This window comes from Globicephala melas, chromosome 14, assembly GCF_963455315.2.
Source record: "Globicephala melas chromosome 14, mGloMel1.2, whole genome shotgun sequence".
Taxonomy (NCBI): Eukaryota; Metazoa; Chordata; class Mammalia; order Artiodactyla; family Delphinidae; genus Globicephala; species Globicephala melas.
The window spans coordinates 50,695,147-50,717,419 of record NC_083327.1 but is presented as its reverse complement, the minus strand read 5'-3'; the positions used below and the strand labels follow the sequence as shown (position 1 = coordinate 50,717,419).

The 22,273-nt window shown below is 35.3% G+C and overlaps 1 protein-coding gene across 2 annotated transcripts in view; it reads left to right on the top strand.

The window, feature by feature from the left end:
* The window catches only part of TRDN (triadin), a 495,585-nt gene that overhangs the window by 432,264 nt on the left and 41,048 nt on the right, over positions 1–22,273 (top strand). For both annotated transcript variants that reach the window (XM_060283977.1, XM_060283978.1), the window contains 6 exons: positions 15,895–15,921; positions 16,353–16,382; positions 17,952–17,981; positions 19,623–19,649; positions 20,035–20,067; positions 21,795–21,842. In XM_060283977.1, the coding sequence (XP_060139960.1) occupies positions 15,895–15,921; positions 16,353–16,382; positions 17,952–17,981; positions 19,623–19,649; positions 20,035–20,067; positions 21,795–21,842 (195 nt within the window). The remainder of the gene's footprint in view (positions 1–15,894; positions 15,922–16,352; positions 16,383–17,951; positions 17,982–19,622; positions 19,650–20,034; positions 20,068–21,794; positions 21,843–22,273) is intronic.

The following is a 22,273-nucleotide window of genomic DNA, read 5'->3' as shown; positions in this document are numbered from 1 at the left end:
ATTCATCCGATGATGGACACTTAAGTTGTTTCCATCTCCGGGCTATTGTAAATAGAGCTGCAATGAACATTTTGGTACATGACTCTTTTTGAATTATCTTCCCTCCATTCTTGGCAACTTACTTTCCCACCCACCCCTTTTCTCTGTCTTTAAACACACAACATGAATTATCCAGCCTTGGTCTGTTTGCACGTTTTCCTCTAGCATATCATGTGATAGCAATGTTTGTTGAATGGGTTTCTTCTAACTTTGTGTCTCAGCTCCTATATTATCTCTGCTGTGAGCTGTGCAGCCTTTTCCTTCTCAGAGGAGACAGAAAAATCACTCAAAAGCCACCATAGCCACAGCAGATCAACAAAATTATCCTCATAGAAAGGGAGACATTGGTTAATGATTATTTTAAAAAATCTATTTTTGACATGTGTCTTGCATTTGCAGTATAGCACATGCAGAGATAGTTTTTTAAATGTAAAAGACCAACAGAGGCAGGATGGTTTAGAGAGAGGAACCCTAGGACAATAGGTATGGAGTGACTTACAACAAATCACTTAAGTTCTGAGTCCTTCATTCTTTACCTGTGAAATAGAGTTCCCATCAACAATGTATTCCATGCTAATCTAACAGACTTATTGTGAAATCACATGATATAACGTATGTGAAAGTGCCTTCAAGAGCTATGAAAGCAGAAAAAATTAAAAGGCTATCATCCATATCCTTGCTATTCCAAGGGTGGTCCACAAAACAGCATCAGCATCACCTGGTTGCTTGTTAGATACGTAGACTCTTAGGTTAAAATTTGAGAAAGAAAATTATAGAATTCGTAGACATCTAAGATTGCCCTTATCTCCAGGGAAGAAAAATATATCAAGCTTCTCTCTATACATTTAGCTAATGCAGAGTGTACATGTGTTTTTGAATGGTTGCTTTCTAACTAGAAGCAAGGTCCTCACAATAACTAAGCACTGGTTGACATTGTCCATCCACTGTCTCATTTGGGTGATTTCTGAACTTTGGTCATCCATGAAATGACTGAGGAATCAACCCTTCCTTTCTTGCGACACAGCACAGGCAAACAGGCACTGCTTGTACCTGTGTGTTCATTTGAGCTTAAAAGGAATAAATCCACGTATTTTGCTTGAAGTACCTGTATGTCAAGGGTAAACTGTCTTTTTATTTTACCAGCTGGCTGAGATATTGATACAAAGGTGAATGACTTAGTGAAAGAGAACAGGATGCCCTTACACCTATCAGTCATCAAAGTATCTCTAGCCTATATCTTTTAAAGAACTTAGTTCCAATTGGTTATTCTATTTAATTTACATCTATCATAGTATAAAATAAATACAGTTCAATATCTATTTAAAATTTACCATAGTGATCCTGCAAGAGAAATATGTATTAACCTTATTAACTGGATCTTAATAGATTATAGAGAGAATTTACATTCTCTTTCTCTCCCTCCCTCCTCTCTCTCTCTCTCACACACACACACATACATGTTCATGTGTGCACACACACACACACAATACTTTATGTACATCTTTAAGTTAACCAGAAAGCATTGGATATTTGAATATGCAGGGCTCCTATAAATTGTAGAGATAATTAAATCTCAGTTTCATTAACTAAACTAAGTTATAGTAGGATCAATGGCTAAGTTTAGTTTAATAAGTATTTATCGAATTTCTACCATGCATTAAATACTTTGCTAGGTTTTAAACTCTCAAGAAATATATTTTATCTAGGCAGAGATCAGTAAATAAAGAGCTAATACTAGCAAAAAAAGGACTAAGTAATTAAAATCAAACAAACAAGAAAAAGTTGTTCAGAGTGAATTCTGTAAACAGAGGAAAGTTTTATTTTTCCAGCCTATTGGTTCAGAGAAAAATTCCCAAAGGAGAGAATAGAAGAGTAGTCTCAAAGTATGGGTGAAGATTAGCCAGGTGAAGAAAGCCTGGGGAGGATATTGCAGACAAGAGAGAGTAGCAGAAGCCTCAGCTAGAGGAGGGAAGCAGTGAGGAACATTTAGAGCCACCAGTGTTTCACCTTCACTTCAGCAAAAGGTCTGCGTGGAGGATAGGAGTAGGTGAGGCTTGAGAGGAACAGCTGTGTCCCGAGTAAGGGTTGTGTCCTTCTTCCTAAGGGAAATTGGGAACAACTACAAGAGTTTAAGCAAAATGAGATACAACTTAAATTAGAATTTCAAATTGCTCAGTCTGGTTAATTACAGAGACTGATGATACAGAGGATGTCAATAGTTTCAGGAAGTCTGTTGGGGGCAGGAGACTATTGCACCAATGCCTCTAGAGTTATTAGATTCTCATAGAGCACTGGTAGGAAGGAAAAGAAGAGAGCTATTACAGAAGTATTTAGGAAGTAAAATTGCCATACTATGGAAAAGGGAGTGGAGTGGAGAAAACTTCAGGATAACTCCCAGGTTTCTCTCTTGGGATAGTGTGTGGACAGTAATGTCATTTTCTGGGATTGGAATTTTCAAGAGAAGTACAGATTTAGCAAAAGGAAGCTATATGTGTTATGTAAAGTTTTGACATATTTATTATACAAATTTTTGTCGAGCAGTTATTATAGGGGATATTGAAATGGAGCAGGACCCTATGGTCCTGGGCCCCATGTCCTCAGCCTGCCTTTTGTCTGTGGAAAAACTTTAGCCAAAGAATAAGTTTAATTAGAGAAGTGAGAAAATGCAGAAACAAAGGAAAACAGTCAAAGGAGACCAACTAATAACAGTTTAATCATTAAGCAAAGTCAAGGACCTTTAGTTCCTCCTTAAGGACTACAGATAATATTCTGAGCCATATCCCGTGAGCTGTCTTATAGATACTGACACCCCTACCAGGAGGAAGAAGTTAACTACATGATGACCAGGCTGTAGCCATGACATAAGCTGCCACAATTCCAAGAACTGGCCTCAGAGAAATGGGAACAAACCCTGGAACTAAAGACTAACTGTACTTAAAACAACCAAGATGACTCCGATCAGACCACCCCATTACTGATTGCAAGATGGCTGTCAGAACTACCTGTGCTGTTCTGCTCCCTCCCTCCGCCAATACAAGCCTGAAACTCCCCTTTAAAATCCCCTGTCCCGGGGCTTCCCTGGTGGCACAGTAGTTGAGAGTTCGCCTGCCGATGCAGGGGATACAGGTTCTTGCCCCGGTCCGGGAAGATCCCCTCACATGCCGCGGAGCGGCTGGGCCCGTGAGCCATGGCCGCTGAGCCTGCGCGTCTGGAGCCTGTGCTCCGCAACGGGAGAGGCCACAACAGTGAGAGACCCGCGTACCATAAAAAAATAATAATAAATAAATAAAATCCCCTGTCCCCTGAACAGCAGTCGGGAGTTGGTTCTAGGACAGGAGAGTCCACCCTCTCCCCAGGTTGCTAGCCTCCGAAATAAAGCAAGCTTTCCTTTCCTACCAACAATGTTCTCTAGAGAACTGGCTCTAGAGTGGCAAGCAGCCAGACCTGGGTTCGGTAACAATTTGGTAAGTGCAGACACCCATTGGTAAACACAGTCAAGTTTCTGTCCTCCTAGAACTTATAATCTAATTGGGGTAGAGGTGTGGGAGAGACATGTCGAATTAGAGGTACCTGTGGGATGTGCATTGAAGTGTGTTTAGCAGGCAGCTGGGGAGAAAACACAGTAGTTAATTCGGAAGTTTCCAGCAAAGGTGTGCTGGCTTAAATGATGAGAGTTATTGACATCTACCGAGGGGAGTGTGTTGGGGAGGAGCAAGGACTGAGGAAGCAACCAGGAAGGACACTGATATGTAAAGAGTGAATGGAGGGGGAGAGGGAGACTCTGAAGGAGTTAAAAAAAGAGAAAGAGGAGAATTCTCTTAGAAGCTCGAGACATTGTCTCAGAAACCATGGAGGAAAGAATTTCAAGGAGGAGGAAACTGTCAAAATGTCAAACATAGCAGAAATTTGCAGTAAGATAAAGACTGAAAAGTATTCTTTGGAATATATAATATGGAGTCACTGATGATCTTATGAGCAATTTTGGTGGAGCTCAATGGGTGGAAAACCAAATTACTATATTTTGAGGCCTTTGGTTGGAAGTCAGAAATTGGGGCTAGAAAATATACATTGTATATTTTGTATACATTGTAGACTATTAGTTTAAAATCTTGTCTGAAAAAGGGAAAAGAGAGTGCATTTAGTTAGGAAAACAGCTGGGCAGAGTAAAAAGAATGGGAGCTGTGACATCAGGGAAACTGTAGTTTGGTTCCTAATCTATCAAACAGAGATTTCACAGCTACTGTCTTTACAACTTTACAGGGTTACAGTATCTATAAAGGCAATAATACATGGAAAAATGCTAAAAACTAAGGCATACACTAATTCCAGTGTTAAACACCTGAGAGATAAGGGAATTTATGTTCATAACAGCTAAAGCATTTCATTTTGTTTAATTACCATGGAAATCAAACAATTTCCTTTTCAATATAGATCTCTCATTTGTTACTTAAGTTTACTTGTGTACTATTTCCCTACTTGTGTAATAATACCACTTTTAATTTTAAAACCTTGAACTAAATCCTTCTGCCTTTAAAGACCATATAATTTTATACAGTTCAGCTAAGAGTAAAAATCAATAACATTATTGTTATAGAGTTTTTCTTTCTAACTGTAAAGGGAGAAGTGTTACTGCAGTATAAGTTATTTCTTACACTTGTATTTTGAAAAGTGTTTTGCATAGAAGACTAGCCATAATTATTGATACATGAAAGAGTTTTGAGATTAAATAAGTCTGGGAAAACCTCTTGGAGTTCATCATAGATATGAACACATTATGAAAATCTGATAGTAAAAAACCTGCTGAACATTTTTCCAGCCAATGTTTCTCATATTTATTCAACCATGTTATCTTTTCTGTGATGTAATAGTGGTGTTCAGCTGAACACACTTTGAAAAATGATGTCTTACACATTTACTTACTTAAAAGATTGGGGAAGCAATAGAGCAAAGATGATAGAATTTTTTAAATTAATAACAACATATATTTTAAAAAAGAAGAAAAACTAAATAAGGAAGACTGGAAGCAATGTTTGATTGTGTTGCAATTAGAACGATGAAGATATGCTAACATGAATAATAAATTTATGCCCAGGCATTGCTATCTCAAAATTTCCTTTTATTTTTTTCCCCATAAACAAGAAGACAAAAAATTGTACTGTAAATTCTTGGGGGAGGAAGCAATCATTCTCTTTTGGGATAAAAAATTTATTAAAATTATGTTGACATGGAAAATTGAGTAATTGCTGGCAAGTGGCATTGGTGTTAAATACTTCATAAGTATCCCTACAGATAGCCATGTAAATGCAGTAGGTCAACCATTGTTTCTATTATAAACTAGTGTTTGCTGATTAGTCACTAGGTATGTGTCATTATAATATGCTGAGAAGGATTATTACCACAAAGAAACTTACAATAAATCAAGAAAATTGAAATAATTTTTACTATGTAAGTTCAAGGGCATTTATTGAATGCCACCTAATCCAAATCCTGGAAAATGAAAAAAATAACTAATATTGGTAGAGCTATTAATCAATTAATCAAGAGGATTTATTCACATACATACATAATTGGATCTCATAAAATCTTGTGATTTAGGTTTCATTATTTTGCCCAAGTTACAGGCAAGGAAGCTGAAATAAAGATGAAATGAATTCCCAGGTTACAGAATTCATAGGTGGGATGACCTAGCTTCTTTCAACATATCAATGACCACACTCGTATACTCAACTTGATTTCTAAGGCAGTGAGCAAATGACTTACAATGTCACAAGTTGTCCTCTTTGACGTCAAGGTAACATAAAATGTAGTGTACCTTCCTTTTGCCAATGTATCATGGATATAATTTACTGCCAAATTTAGAACCTCAAATATAATATTATCATTCTATTCTCAGAAAAATATAAATAGAGATGATGGGGGCAGTGGTGGGAAAAAAATGTTGGAGTGGTGATACACCTATTTTGAACTGAACTGATTATCTAAGTAATCCTTAGATAAATCTGGATGATACTATAACAAATCAGAGCAGTAGACCATATGTTCCTTAGGGCAGGATTTTTGTTGGTTTATTTCATTCTTACTTGTGCCTAAAATAGTTTCTAGCACATAGTAAGAGCTCAGTAAATGTTTTTGAACAAACAAATGTAGTAAGAGCTTAGTTATTCAGTCAAATGGACCTGGAAGCCTGTCTAATAATTTGTTAAAATGAGAAATTGAGCTCATGAGGGTTACTATAAATATTAAAGTATTCTATTTAAAATGCTTAGTCTGGTTCTGGGCACAAAATAAACTTTTAGTGTGTTAGCTATAAATTATGCTAATAGGTTCATGAGACAATTTTTCAGAATTAAAATTTGGTACAGTTTTTCAAAATCTGAAAGAGATGAAATCATTGGCTTTCATTTAAGGAATTTTTATTTTGTGGAAAAAATTTTATTTTGTGGAAAAACGATATAACCCTTTTCCTGCTTGACCTTTGAATGTAGACCACTTCCGTACTAAAATCTTCTCTTTTTATTTATAATAATGCCTTGAGTACTGTAGCCTTAAGTTTTTCTGGTCAAATGTATCTTCTAGAGATGAAATATTTCTTAGCCAATTCAATCAGTCAAGCACAGTCCCATTAGTAGCTTCTGAATCAACCTGTGATAGGTACAATTTTTCTCAGCTGGCTTAAAGGAGAGATGCATGGTCTGTGAATCCTAGGAAAGTCCTCTCTATCCAGAGAAAAAGGAGGAATAACGATAGCTTCATTTAAAATTACTAAACACTACTTATGCATGAGTGTAAACAAAGAGCCAATAATTAGATAGTTCATCTCCTTTAGATATTTCTTCAATGGTATGCATTTTAGACTCCTTCAAAAGACATAATTTTTAGTTTTTAGGTTTTTTTCAGAAAGATTTTCTTCTTTCTGTAATTTATGGGAATAAAAAATGTTTTCTTTTTGCCCTTTATATAAAATTGTCATTGAAAATTCTCCTTCCCAATTTCAACCCACTCTAAAAACTAATTGAGGAAGAGCTTTCAGTGTGGCAAAAGCAACTCACTAACCAAGACTTTATTACTTGCCATAGAGGAAGCTGATTATCTGATTATTCTAAAATAAAAAAACAAAAAAACAAAAAACACAGCTCCAGAGCTTTTTAGACACTTGCCTTTAAGAAGACAGCTCGATTAGAATGGTTTCTGTCTCCAGGCTAATTTGTGAGTTACTCTGATATTACAGAATTTACAAAAATTCAGTTTTTCCCCATGTTAATGTATTGCTTAGTTTTTATATCTTTCTTGCTATTCTAAACTATAGCTTTATATTAGCTATATTAATTATAATTAATTAATTATAGCTTTATTAATTACTTGAACCTATTCTGTCTCCTTTTTTCTTCTATGAATAAACATGCTCTTATACTATTTGTAACACAATATATCATACAGTTTTAAAAAACAATGCTTTTAGCTAATTTTTGTTTTGTTTTTTGATTTAGTAGATTAACACAGTGATATTTATATATAGAAATATTTCTCAAGCCAGTGATGAAATGTTCCACACTTGTGGAATGCTTAAAAGAGGGTGTATATTTAATAACTGAATCATATTCCAGAGGAAAATATTTCAGATCTCTCTTGTGGACAAACATAAGGAATCTTCTCTTTTCTTTCATATGCTGTTCAAATTTAGCTCCCAATGACACAAAACATCTTAAGAAAGGAAAATGAGACTGTTTATGTGGGTGTAGTAGAAATGAAAAGAAATAATATTAACTACTATCTCTTCTATTCTCACATCCCTGATTTCAGAACAGAATATCCTAGAGCTCCGGAACTGAGATTAATGTGACCAATACCTAACATGGCAAAAATAATGGTTCCTTTGGGGTCATGCCTCCCTACTTTAAAGAGGCCAATCCAAACTCAGACATTTTACTGTGCTCTCCTCCTCACAAACCCTCCACCACTAAATCATGCCCTAATCAAAGCCCTGACCTTTAAACTAAGGATTGAATCTCACTGAGCCTACATCATAGTGGGGGCTCATTTCTTATTGCCTCATTTTTTCCTAAGACCCACTTAAAGGATCAGGATGTGATGGGGAGGTGTTTAGGGTAATATAGTAAATCTTAATAATTAAAACATGCTTGTGCCTGGTGGTGCTAATCAATTTAAAATGCTCCCCAATGCATTTTATATTCCAGGCGAAAACTACACAATAGTCACAGCTAAACATAGTATAATTTCCTCCTTTTCTTAGATGAAATGATCACAACATTAATAATAAATCCCATGCACAGACTTTCCCGTGTTTTATTTTCATGTATCCCAAAGCAAGGTGATCACAATACAATTGTGAAAAATATCCTCTGTAGAGAAAAAATGGAAGATTTCTGTTGATAATATGTTTTATTGAAGGGTCACAGAGTTAAAAGAGCTCTCTCTTTTTTGCAACCCCTTCCCAAATATTTTAGCAGCATCTTCGATGGGTCATCAGTGAGAATGTATTTAGTGTACGCATTACTCAAGAGAGCAACCTTCCATTGATACAGAGTTATCACTTGTTCATTATTATTGACTATGTGTGGACAGTGAACAAGTGCAAAGGATACTAAGGTGATAGTTGCAGTCCCTGACTAGTGAACTTACCAATTTATTTGGGGAAGGCAAATGAGTAAATAATTAAAGAGTATTGCAAATAATTACGATATACAGGGATAATAATTTACATTGGATAGGGAGAGTACAGATTAGGGGCATTTAACCCATCATGGAAAGAGGTCAAGAAAGTCTTCATAAGAGAGACAACAGCTGAGCTGTCTTAATAAATGAGTGTGGTACAGTGAAAGGTGATAAGAAGGGAAAGGACATCAGGTGAGAAAGGAAACTGGAGGGTGAAAATGATATATTTGAGGCTATAATGGAGGCAGAAACTGAGGAGGAAATGAACGAATGGAAGTACACTCAAGGTATACTTAGGAAATGGAATGAACAGGACTCTGAATAGGGGTGGCAAAGCATGGAGAAGAATGTTGGATGGCTTCTAGCCTCCTGGTTGGAAATGTAGGTGGAAGGTAGTACCATTTACCAAGATAGAGTACTTGGTTACAGGAGAGAATAATAGATCATGATTCAATTTTGAATTTATTAAGTTTGAATTTACTGTGGTATATACATTTTTCTTAGAAAGTTAGATAGTTGGAATGAGTCCATTTATCTCTTTATAGTCTTCTCCAACTTTTCAAAGGATATATGTCATATCTGGAATTGATATAATTTTCTATGCCCTTTGAAAGAGATGAACGTAGCATGGCATTTCAACCAAATCTAATTTCTATGACTGTCACCAGAATTAAACTCGTCCATAATAATTCAGTCTCAATTAATAGGTAAGCCTTATAGACTAAATATTCTTGGGAGAGTGAAGTGCTTAGCATGTACTAAATGCTGAGTCAACACTTGCTGAATGAATGATTGAATAGTTGAATAATTATGGTGTGATATCAGCACTATATTAAATTCTATATTAAAAAAAAGACTTCAAAGTAATGTTTCTGATTAACCTCCTCTTTCTACTGCTTCTCTCTTAACTTAACTTTAATCTCTTATACCTGGTCATGGTGCAAACAAAGCACTTGCTGCTAAACAGTTTCATCAGCATCACTTTAATCCTTTTTGAGCATCAAGAAGTAGGACTCAAAGGGTCCCTCACCACACAGTTGAGGCAAAGTATGATAGCTGTCTGGGAGGCATTGTGAGAACAGAATTGTCAATGCTAGTATGCTTGAATAACTAAAAAGATTCCATAGAAATTTATTGTTAGTACAGCCTCAAGAAAGTTAACAAAATAATTGGTGCCTAGAAAACTTAGTACAATGCAAAGCCAATGAAGCTGAAAAAAATCATTTCTGTGTATAAATTTCACTGGGTTCATGTAACCAGGAAGCTGCATAACCACCATAGACCCTGAAGAACTTTCCAAACACTATCTCAATATACTGCCAAAGTATTGCTGCTTTTAAATTTAAAGGATGCCGTGAACAATATTTTTTACTTATCTTTCAGACTGCATTTCTCTCTATTATAATATGAAGTAAATCTCCCTTTTAAATGATTTACTATTTAGATTTAAATTAATATTTAGTGTAAATATATTATTTTAGACCTGGATGAGATCTTAAAAATCACCTAATCTAACTTCTTACATTTATTTTCATTTTGGAAGATGAGAACCAAACAAGTTAAATGGCCATGTCAAGTTTCCACAGTAAATGAGTGTCTGAATGAGAATTTGACCCAACACTTAAGATATCTTTATCTACTGCTTGTTGCAGTGTACTACGAAATAAGTAGTTTCTGATTGTATAGGTCAAAATTTTATTAATTTTGTCTGACATTACTTTCAAAATTCCTTAATATATATAGATGTAGATAGGCTATTTATTCTTTTATGTATGTAATTTTAAACTGCTATGATTTTTATCATTCATGTGTCTAATATTTTAGAATATTTTGGCTCTTAATTTTTTTCCTTTTACTTTCTTTTTTTATTTGTTGACTATGACCATTTATTCTTTTAAGTCTATGCAGTGTAAGGGTAGAAATGGGAAATACTGCATTGACATTTTGTTTTAATACAATTCAAAATATTTAGAAAATACAAAAGCTATAATAGAAACAGAAAAAACTAAAATCTCCATAACTAAAATGAACAAATATATTTATGTATGTATATACTTATTATATTGCTACTTACTATTGAACTGTATCCTTTGAATGTGGAGCCAATTATCACTTCCATGAGAACATCAATGTTACAATGATTTGGTTTCCTTTGTAAAAATAAAATATTCTTGTGTTATATAAAGTAGATTTCACATCACATACTTTACAGATCTCAATCACAAACATCTGAATATACTATTACTGTCATCTATATTGAAAAGTTGACACCCTATAATCAACATAAGCATGTTCTGTTTTTAGCTTTATCCATTTATGTCTCAGTAGATTAAAGGCTTTCTCTGATTTTAATTAAGCCATATTTGCTGAAATACGACATACACGATTAGATGGAATTCAGAATTGTAAAAAATAACCATAGTTTTTTGTTAAATGAATGCTGTTAACAAATGTCATGGTTATCAAACAGTGGTTCTCAAATTTCAACATGTGTCAGATATACCTGGTGGGCTGGCCCATGCCTAGAGTTTATGATTCTGAAGGTCAGGGATGGGGCTAAGAATTTACATTTTTAAGTTCCCAGGTGATGCTGCTGTTTGAGAACTACTGCCTTTACAGAATTCTCCTCCAACAAACATTCTACACTTGTCCTTATGCTTATTGCAGCCTAAATATGGACCTTAGGAAATATATAGTCTTAGACCATGTATAAACAGACATTTACATGCACTTTATTCATTCATATATCTGCAGATATGTTTGCCTGTGAAGTTTCATCAGATTTTAAACTGATATTATATACTCTTATAACTGAATATATGAGATCATGAAACTAGGAATATAAAAGAGCTAAAGAATATTTAGGACTGACATTAGCAAGATGTTGATATAGGAATTTCCAATGTTCATTTCCTCCCAGGACACATCAATTTGAACAACTCTTTGTGCATGAAAATACCTTCACAAGAGTCAGGGATTCCAGGTGAGGTCTTAAAACACCTGGGTGAAGAAAAGAAATAAGTAAAGACACACTGACGAGAGTAGGAAAAATAGATCCGCATTCCCGCCATTCCCCTTCCCCAAGCCCAGGCAGCCCAGCTCAGAAAAAGACACCATCCTCATGGGAGAAGGAGAGTGAAGTGAGCACCCAACTTCACCACAGACCCCAGAGCTAGTCTGAATACTAAATGGGATTTAGCCAGATGAAGAAGGAGGAAGAATGTTCTAGACAGAGAGATAAACAGTTAAGACATCCCAGAAGAAAAAGAGACGTTAAGATGGTTTTTAGAAATACAATACTTCAGTATAACTTGAACATAGAGTACAAAATAGTACAGAAGAGGGTGATGAGATATGCAACAATTAGATTCATCAGTAGCCTTATAGAGCAGGCAGAGGCAGCTGGAGTTAATAAAGGCAGTACGTGGTTTACACTGAGATGTGATATCTGACATAACCAGACAGGCATCCTAGAAAATCTCTCTGGCTTCAGAATTGAAAGAACAATGGAAAAAAGCCTGTGTTTGCATGACCAGTGTGGATGTTCTTGGTAATTACAAAGAGAAGCAGTGGTGGATTGGATTAAAGAATTGTATTGTTTCCTAGGGCTGTGATAACTATGCCAGAAAATGAGTGGCTTAAAACAGAAAATTCTTCTCTCACAGTTCCTTACACCAGAAGTCCAAAATCAAGGTGGGCAGGACTGTGTTCTCTTTGAGGGTTCTGGAAGAGAATCTGTTCCATGCCTTTCTCTCAGCTTCTGGTCTTGCTGGAAATTCTTGGTGCTCCTTGGCTTCTAGGTGAATCATTCCAATCTCTTTGTCATCACATGGTATTCTCCCTGTATCTTCATATCATCTTCCCTCTATGCATGTCCATTTCTGTGTCTCTTCTCCTCCTTTTATAGGGACACCAGTCATACGGGGTTAGGGCCCAGCCTAATGACTTCATGTAACCTAATTATATCTGCAAAGACCCTATTTCCAAATAAGGTTACATTTATGCGGTACTGAGTATTAAGACTGCAACATTTCTTTTTTTTTTTTTTTTGCGGTACGCGGGCCTCTCACTGTTGTGGCCTCTCCCGTTGCAGAGCACAGGTTCCGGACGCGCAGGCTCAGCGGCCATGGCTCACGGGCCCAGCCGCTCCGCGGCATGTGGGATCTTCCCAGACCGGGGCACGAACCCGTGTCTCCTGCATCTGCAGGCGGACTCTCAACCACTGCGCCACCAGGGAAGCCCTGCAACATTTCTTATAGGGGGACACATTAAAACCATAGCACAGAATACAGGAGAACAGCAGAATAATTAGTTGTTAGAGGACTGCAATTGAAATTAAACTTGGAAATAAGTATATATGGGAGGGCACATGAAGAACCAGCTCTGAAACCCAGATTTCATTATTGAGCAGCTTTGTGGGAATAGATAGTTATCCAGTATCTGTCACAACCTGATTGTACGAATTAGCAGAACTTTTAAGTCAAGATTTTCTTAACCTGGTTGGGTTTGAAGAGCATAATTGAACATCCTTATATTTGTACACAATTTGTGTGTGTATATGTTCTCTTATTGAACTGTGCTTGGTCCATGTTGAGAGCAGTAGGCAGAGTCCTATGAAAACTGTTACATAATTAGGGTAGGGATATTGTCGAAGATGTTATCTGCTACATTATACTGCATTATAGTTTTTTTTTTTTCTGAGAACCCATAAAACAAATTTATCTCAGGTAATATTACCAAGAATTGTTGTGCTTCTCTTAAACAACTTATTTGCTTACAACTTAAAACAGTGTGAATTGTATAACTGATTGCACATTTTATCTTTGTCTGGGTACCAGAAAGCTGAGAGGTGAATAGTCATGTCAAGTCAAAGAAAGCCTGTAGTAATTTTAACATTTTTTTGTGTTCTAATGTAATTTCTGAATTCACATATTCTCCTACATTCATTGACTCAACTTCTCCATTTATTTACCTTCTCTTGTTTTCATTAATTATTTCATTTATTTATCTAATGAACAAACAATAATTGAGTGCCTATCACATAACCTTGTATTGCACCAGCTCTCTGGATTCAATGATGAATAAACATGATCTCTGTTCTCAAATATCTCACAGTCTAGAAGGGAAGGTATTCACTTAAGTTAATATTTACAGTATATTGTGAATAAGATATCAAAAAACAATGATCAAGATATCAAAAAAATAATGTTGGCACATAAAGGGGAAAAGTTGTCCAACCATATCAGAAAATGCTTTCTGAGGAAGAGATAGCTGATCCCTAAATAGAAATTAGCCAAATAAAAAGTGAAGGGAAGAAAACTCTGATTAAAAAAAAGAATCAAGGAATAAAAATCTCTACATAAATGGTGAGATATTCTATGTTTGTGAAGTAGAAGATTCAACATTAAGATGTCAGTTCTTCCCAACCTGATCTATAGATACAATGTAATTTCCATCAAAATCTCAGCAAGTTATTTTGTGGATGTTGACTAAGTGGTTCTAAAGTTTACATGGATTGGGAAAACACCCAGAATAGCCAACACAAAACTGAAAAAAAAAAAAGAACAAAGCTGAAGGACTGACACTACCCAGCTTCAACACTTACTATAAACTGCTACAGTATTATTACTATTTCTTTCTCTACCTTAAGTAGTTTCGTTGTGCGCATAGGCTGGCAGTGCTCATCTGAAGACTTGAGGGAGCCTTCCACAAATTCTCCAAACTTTTTAAAATCTTTTTTTCTCCCTCTTTCTAATCTCTTTAGCTTCCTACTTTATATTACTCTGACCACTGATCTCTCGCTGTCTTGGTCTCTCAAGACACCCAGTTCGATCTCATCAAATCAGCTCTATTCCTGCACTAACAGCCTGCAGTTTTCTCAAGGCATTAAGCTGGGATAATCATAGAGCACACCTCATTTGTTTTTCGTTACTTAAAAATCACTGTCCTTTATTGTCTGATGTCCAATATCTTTAAAACCATGTTTTATATAGTTTTTTCTATTTCCTGTAGTTTCAAGTGTGAAAACTAATCAGGTGCTTGCTATTTTATTTAGCTAAAAGTGGAAGTCACTAGGACACTTTTGACAATGAAGAGGATGGTATAAATGTTTATCTTATTACAGTAGAGTATGTTATGTATATCCTTCCCAGAAGCCAAATGAATAGGAATTTAAAAAGAAGAAAGTGATCAACATAGTTACATATGTTCGTTGATACTGGAAAGTAAGGGGGAATTAGTTAGTGATCAGAGATGCCTGATAAATATAATGTTGGGAATAGAAGCTAGATGATAGTGAATTAATGATTAAATGGGAGTCAATAAATGGAAAAAACAAGTAAAGGTAGCATTCTTAAGAAGTTTAGTAGAGCAGTTATGGAAAGGTATTGGATGTTGTTAATCTAGGAATTCAGAATCAAAGAAAGGTGCTTTGTTTACTGTTAAAATCTTTGTTGAGATAAAAAAGAAAGAAAGTTAAAATTTCCTGTGGATAGGGCAGATGTTGGCAAACCATGGCCTGCAGACTGGCCACCAGCTTCTGTAAGTAAAGGTTTATTAGAACACAGCCATTTCTATTCATTCACATAATGCTTATGGCTGCTCTGTGCTACAACAACAGAGCTGAATAATTGCGACAGAGATCATATGGCTCCAAAGTCAAAAAATATATATATCTGAACTTTCACAGAAAATTTGCCAACCCCTGAACTAGGAATCCAATATGCAATAGAAGCATATGGTATATTTTGGGTCATCAAGAATTCCAGATTCAGCAGCAGTCGCTATTTAATATATTATACTGGAACAGATAACATATTGATAATGGAAATGAAAGCAGTAGTCTTGAATTTTTCATCTTGGATAATGAAAGGCTAAAAGTAATTCTCAAAATAAAATTGTATCTTCCATCTTAACATTAGATTAAACAGTTAACATTGCACACGAGTTTGTGAGCAAAATTTTAATGGTGCAATCAAATTAAACTGTTATTGTTTTAAATGATTTTTCAATTAGTAACTTGGCTTGGACATTAAATTACATATCCTGTAAAAATTTCAATAAAGAAAGATAGTTGGGGTCTATAGTGTTTGATTTTCAAATATATAATATTCTACCATATACAATGTTGATCCAATAACAATGGAATGACTCAGTTTTTAATAATTTTTAAACTTTTTCTAGGCAAAGAAGTCAAGCCCAAGTCTCCACGTATGTTATACATGCCAAAAACAAAAAACAAATCTTAAATGCCTGCTTTACTCATCCTCTGATTCTGTTGTTGAGTGTGTTTTGCATAAAGTCAAAGGCTTAACTATTTTGTGCAGATAATGTGCTGGTTGTCTTACTTGTGTTTCTGAGAATTTGCTATGCTGATACTTTCCTTTATACTTCATTCACTGGGTATGATTGCATTAACTTTTCATTAAAAATCTTAGTTCATGTTTCCAATTTTTCTCAAAAATTCTTATTGTGATTAATAATGAGGAACCTTTACTTGTGTGTGTATTAATCTGCTGCAATCATAAGAAGAAAATTAATATGGAAGATTAAAGAACAATAATATGTAAAAGAAATATGCATGAGTACAGGAAATAAATATTTTTATATAATCGTTATTACTAATGTTTACTCATTTTTAGAGCCACAAGTAAAAAAAGAAGATAAGCCGGGTATGTACATTTCATTCCATATTTATAATGAATAGCATAGTTTTTTGCAAATGTGTTCTAGTGCAAATATTATACTAAAATTTTATTCTTGAACAACTTTTTAAAATAAAACAAACATAACATATGTTTAGCTATACTACCTGTTCCTAGGAAAAAACCCTATTTACAAAGTGAAACCGCTGAGAAATTTATATAGTTCAGAAGAAACAAATGACTATTTTTTGCTGATTACTATAGAACACAGACATCCTGTCAGAAAAAAAGCTGCCCACACTCTTCTATTTTGTGGGGGCTCCTGAGTCAGATGAACATTTCTGAGGGCTATAGCAGGCAGCAAACAGTTTTTTAAAAGAAAACACAGCAATGATTTTCAAAACAGTTAAAATTTTGATTCATGTCTCCCAACTGTATTGGTGTTATGGGGCTGCTGTAATAAAATACCAGAAACTAGGTGGCTAAAAATAACAAATTTATTCTCTCACAGTCCTGGAAACTAGACATTCGAAATCAAAGTGTCAGCAGGGCATGTTTCCCTTGTAAGGTGTAGGGAAGAATCCTTCCTTGCCTCTTTTGGCTTCTGGTTTTTGTGAGCAATCCTTGGTATTCCTAGGCTTGAAGAGGCATCTCTCTAATCTCAGCCTCTGTCATCACATGAACCTCTTCTCCCATTGTCTTTATCTCTGTATCTTTTCTCTTCTTCTTCAAGGATACCAGTCCTACTGAATTAAGGATCCTCTCTACCCCCATATAACCACACCTTAACTAATCATTATAGCTTAAAACAACAAAAATTGATTTTTTCACAGTTCTAGAGGATGGAAGTCCAACGTCAAGATAGAAGCAGAGCCACACTCCCTTTGAAACCTGTAGAGGACAATGTTTCCTTATCTCTTCTAGCTTCTGGTGTTTGTCAGCAGTCCTTGGTGTTCCTTGGCCTGTAGTTGGCTCACTCCAATCTCTGCCTCCATCATTACACAGCCATCTGCTCTGGTGTGTCTCTATCTGTGTCTTTTTTCTTCTTCTTATAAGGACACCAGTCAGATTGGATTAAGGGCCCACCCTACTCCAGCGTGGCCTCATTTTACCTTAACTAATCACATCTGCAAATAATCCTATTTCCAAATAAGGTCACATTCTGAGTTATTTTCTATTAGGGCTTCAAATATTTTTTTGTGGCACACAATTCAAGCCATAACACGGTCTAAATTTCTGAATCACAATTACATATATTTAAGAAAAACTCTTCCAACTCCTATCATCAAGTCATTTATCTTATGTGGACATTAGGACTATTCTCCACAACAATAATCTTGAGAAAACAGAAAATTCAGGTTGAAATCCATTAGCAGTAGCAATAACTTAGTGACAGACAAGTACATATCATGATTTTAACTACTGTGTGTTCAATAGTCCAGTACTGACAAGCCAGTAGGAAACTAAAATAATTTTTACTAAAATTCTGCTTTTTCAAATTATGGTAAATGAAATAAAATAGTGTCCAAAAATGAATTTGTGCTGTAGTTTATTTTTTCAGATTTAAAAATTTCTATCTTTTGTTTTCCCCTTCAGAGTCACAAGTTAAAAAGGAAGCAAAACCAGGTAACAATATTTTTATTCTTAGTTACAGAGCTAATGTTGCTGTTAGTTTAGTACTAAAAAAGGCTTACTACCCACCAATGGGGAGTTACACAGAGTCTCCCAAATCCTCATTATTTTCCCTACTCCATTGCTCAATATGGTTTCACACTACTGGATTAGGTGAGAATGGGGATATTCCATAGGCAAAAACATCTGGAATATGGCTTTAAGGGAACCTCAGCAGAGATTCCAGGTTTCAGGAGACATTTCTTGGAGTTCTTCAAAGCCTAGTATAATCATGTTTAATCTGTGAGTTTATTTCTGATAACACACCAGAGTTATAAAATCATGAAATCATAGGCTACTGAGATTTGAAGGGAAAGAGGACAAGAACTTACCAAGCATCTGCTAGAGCTGAGGAATAAGCATAAGATTCCATTTTCATCCCATCACTAGGAGAGACATGCAACATGACAATTATTACCCATGTTTCATATCTGTGGAAACAGTTCAATAGACAAAGTTTAGAAAGTTATTTTTCCAAGATTTTCACGTTAATAAATATTGGAGCTAGAATTGTGTCCAAGTCTGGTTTACTCAAAACCCTGGGTGATATCACTAGGAGATTGTCCTAGACTAACAATCATTTTATTAAGAGGCAACATTGATCTAAAATAAGGGCAATCTTTCCAAGTTTACTCTGCTATTTAATGTGTAAGTCCTAGTTCTGGTACCATCTAATTACTCACCTGAGGCAAGTCAACAAAACTCTCAGGCTCTATGGATGCTATTTCTTCATTATAAAAAATTATGTAGGGCTTCCCTGGTGGCGCAGTGGTTGAGAGTCTGCCTGCCAATGCAGGGGTCACGGGTTCGTGCCCCGGTCCGGGAGGATCCCACATGCCGCAGAGCGGCTGGGCCCGTGAGCCATGGCCGCTGAGCCTGCGCGTTCGGAGCCTGTGCTCCGCGGCAGGAGAGGCCACAACGGTGAGAGGCCTGCGTACGGAGAAAAAAAAAAAATTAGGTAGCAGGATTCTTAAATAAAAACAAATTCAAGAATCCAAGTCTAGGGCTTCCCTGGTGGCGCAGTGGTTGAGAGTCCGCCTGCCGATGCGGGGGACGCGGGTTCATGCCCCGGTCCGGGAAGATCCCACATGCCGCGGAGTGGCTGGGCCCGTGAGCCATGGCCGCTGAGCCTGCGCGTCCGGAGCCTGTGCTCCGCAACGGGAGGGGCCCCAGCACTGAGAGGCCCGCGTACCGCAAAAAAAAATTTAAAAAAGAATCCAAGTCTAGATGTATATACAATACTATCTTATTCCTTTAATTCTTACCAGAGCTTACCTGACAACTGATCATAAGCTTGAGTCTAGTTTTTCTTGTAAATAATGTATCTTTTTAATGTATCAAGGCTTAAAAATGCCTAACTACTATCTTATTATTTATTTTCCCGAGTACATTTATTTGCTGCAGATGAGTATGTGTTACCAGATATGAACACTTTGCATTTTACCTCTTTTTTTTTTTTAATCAGAAACCCAATACCATTTAAAACTTCTATTTAGGCCTAGTAATATTTAAAACTTTCATTTATTATTATTAAATACTACAATTTTGCAGGTGATTTAATTGAAATTTTTATAATTATGAATGTTTATTTTCTAGCTTCATCTGAAAAAGCTCAAATACACAGTATGTATCTTAATTTTATCTATAAAGTTGATACAGAATTTTTACAAAAAACTTAAATATCTTTAATAATACATATTTGCAATCTATACCTCAGTATTTATACTTTATTACAGCCTATGCTTTGGAAATTATAGGTGCTTAAATGTAAATAAGAATTCTTTGTATATTGTTTTCACGCAACCAAAACCTTTAAGTTTTTTATTTAAACTACATGAAATGACATGAAAATTAAGGAACAGTTTTTCTCCATGGACACATTTGTTAAAATCTGTCAGTTTTTTTCTACTAAACAAATCACTGGACCACAGTCACAGAGAAAATTCGCCATATGTTAATTTATAAAGCTTCTAAATATCTGAAAAGATTTTCTTTTTATTATTTTCAGAACAAGAAAAGACTGTTTCTCATGGTAAACCAGGTATTTTGCAGGTGTTATTTGTACAGTAGTATCAAATTGTCTCTCAGTGTTCTAGTTTTAACAGGATGATGAGCTTAGAGTCAAATCTAAAGTTATTAGGGATGGTTAATAGTTCATGCTGAGAACTTGACCTGCCAGATATAACTACATAGCTCGTGATCCCTTCCCATCAGACTTAGCTTAGCACAAAGACCATCTTTGCCAGCATTCAGATGAATGGTCTCTATATTTCGTTTTGTTTTGTTCTGTTTGGGGCAAGACATCACTAGAAAACTTATAATTCAGAATGGCTCGTTCAAACATGATCATCTTGAATTCCAAAAATCCCAAGAAAAGGAAATCAATATTTCCTCCTGCTTCCCTTCATCCTTCCTTCTTTCCTTCATCTTCTTATTCTTGGTACTACATTTTGTAGAAAGTAGAGGTAAGCCAATGGGCTTTGCCCATAAGGAGAAATAGAGAAATTACCAAGACTAGCTTAATAATTAGTTTTTATTTAAGAATAGAAACTTTATTTAAATTTTAATTTAAACCAATTAAATATGAATTTAAATTTGAAGTTGTGTCAAGCCTCAGTTATTCTGTAGAATATTGTCCTTTATTGTTTCCCTGATGTTGTGAATATAGTTAGGCCAGAATCTTTACAAAGGTAAAAGCATACTTTCTTTAAACGTATCTTAGGAAACTTTTTGCTTATATTTTTAAAATTTTACTTTATACAATCTGTTTTCAATGGATTTGAGTCAGTTTGATTTTACTTGTTTACGCTTTAAAGAGTATGAGACACCAACAACAGAAACCATAGAAATAAATAAAGCGGAAGCAGACTATGGGGAGGTGAGAAAAGCAGTCTGTATAGACATAAGCAAAACTTTAGAAACAACTTTTAGAACCTCCTGATATAATGAATAGTAAACCCCGTTACTTTCTTTTCTGTGCTAAATAGCAACCATTTTTGAGGTGAGATACTGAGAGAAGGAGAGAGTTTAGTCTCTGAGTGTATAACAAAGGCATTGCCCTCTAGCCACATCTTTCTTTTATTTCAGTGATCACATTCATACTCTAAATTCTGTTTCCCAGTGAAACTTTCTAATCAGGATATTTGACTAACTGATTCATTCTCACTGCTGAATACTTGAAAAGTTTAATTTTATATAGAATCATTTTACTAATCCCTCTGCTTTGACCCAAATCTATTTGACTATGTCTACAAAAACATACAGCACAGAAGACATCCCATAAACGCACCACCGTTGCCCTTCCCCAGCTTTGCAACATAAAAACTTGGGTTCCCAGGCTAATCCTGGGTTCTCAGGGAGGTATCTTGCTCAAGAAAGATAAAAAATTGTTTCTTCCTATTCTTATTCAATAATGAAAAGGGAATACATGTTTTATGTGTACTTCAGTGTAGATAAATACACTGAAATACAGTGAAGGCAAAGGATAGAATATACTTTGGTTAGGGGTTAGGGGACCATTTGACTTAGGAAAACCTTTATGGCAAGAAAGCTGCAAAGGACATATGCAGCTGGACAAATTTTTTTTTTTGCTTCCATCCAATTTGAATAAAAGATATCACTTGCTGTTTTATTGGGAAAACAGCTAAGTTTGTCTCAGTATTGGTGTTATTTCAAAGAAAATACAAAATATCAAGGTTGAAATGTGTCACTGTTTTGTACTGATACATTTAAAATTTCCACTTGTGTTAATATTTTTTCTTATCACAGATGAAAAAGTTATCAAGCAGGCAAAAGTTATCACAATAGAAAAAACAGGTAAATGAGCTATTTTAGATTTTTCTTCTATGTATCTGTTTTATGTTATGTTGGCACACACCCACATGTGCACAAACACAGACACACACATCTTTACTGAAGTATGTGCAGTCTTAGTGCCATAAATTCTAAGATTCTTGATTCTTGTAAATAACTAAAAGTTATACTCAATCAAAATTAACAGTGGAAAACTAGAGTGACATACTTTAGTTTTTTAAGTGTGATTGACCTAAGCTTACAGATAATTCACAAGGAAATTTATGTCATGCATTGATTATCATGTACTATTTTTAGGTGTTTAATCTCATTTTCAAAACACATTTCCTCAAATTTTAAAATCACAGAAATTTGAAACCGTCTGCTGTTCATGTATAGATGGAATAATTTCCATTCACGAGAGCTCCGCAGAGACTTATATGATTGTGTAACTT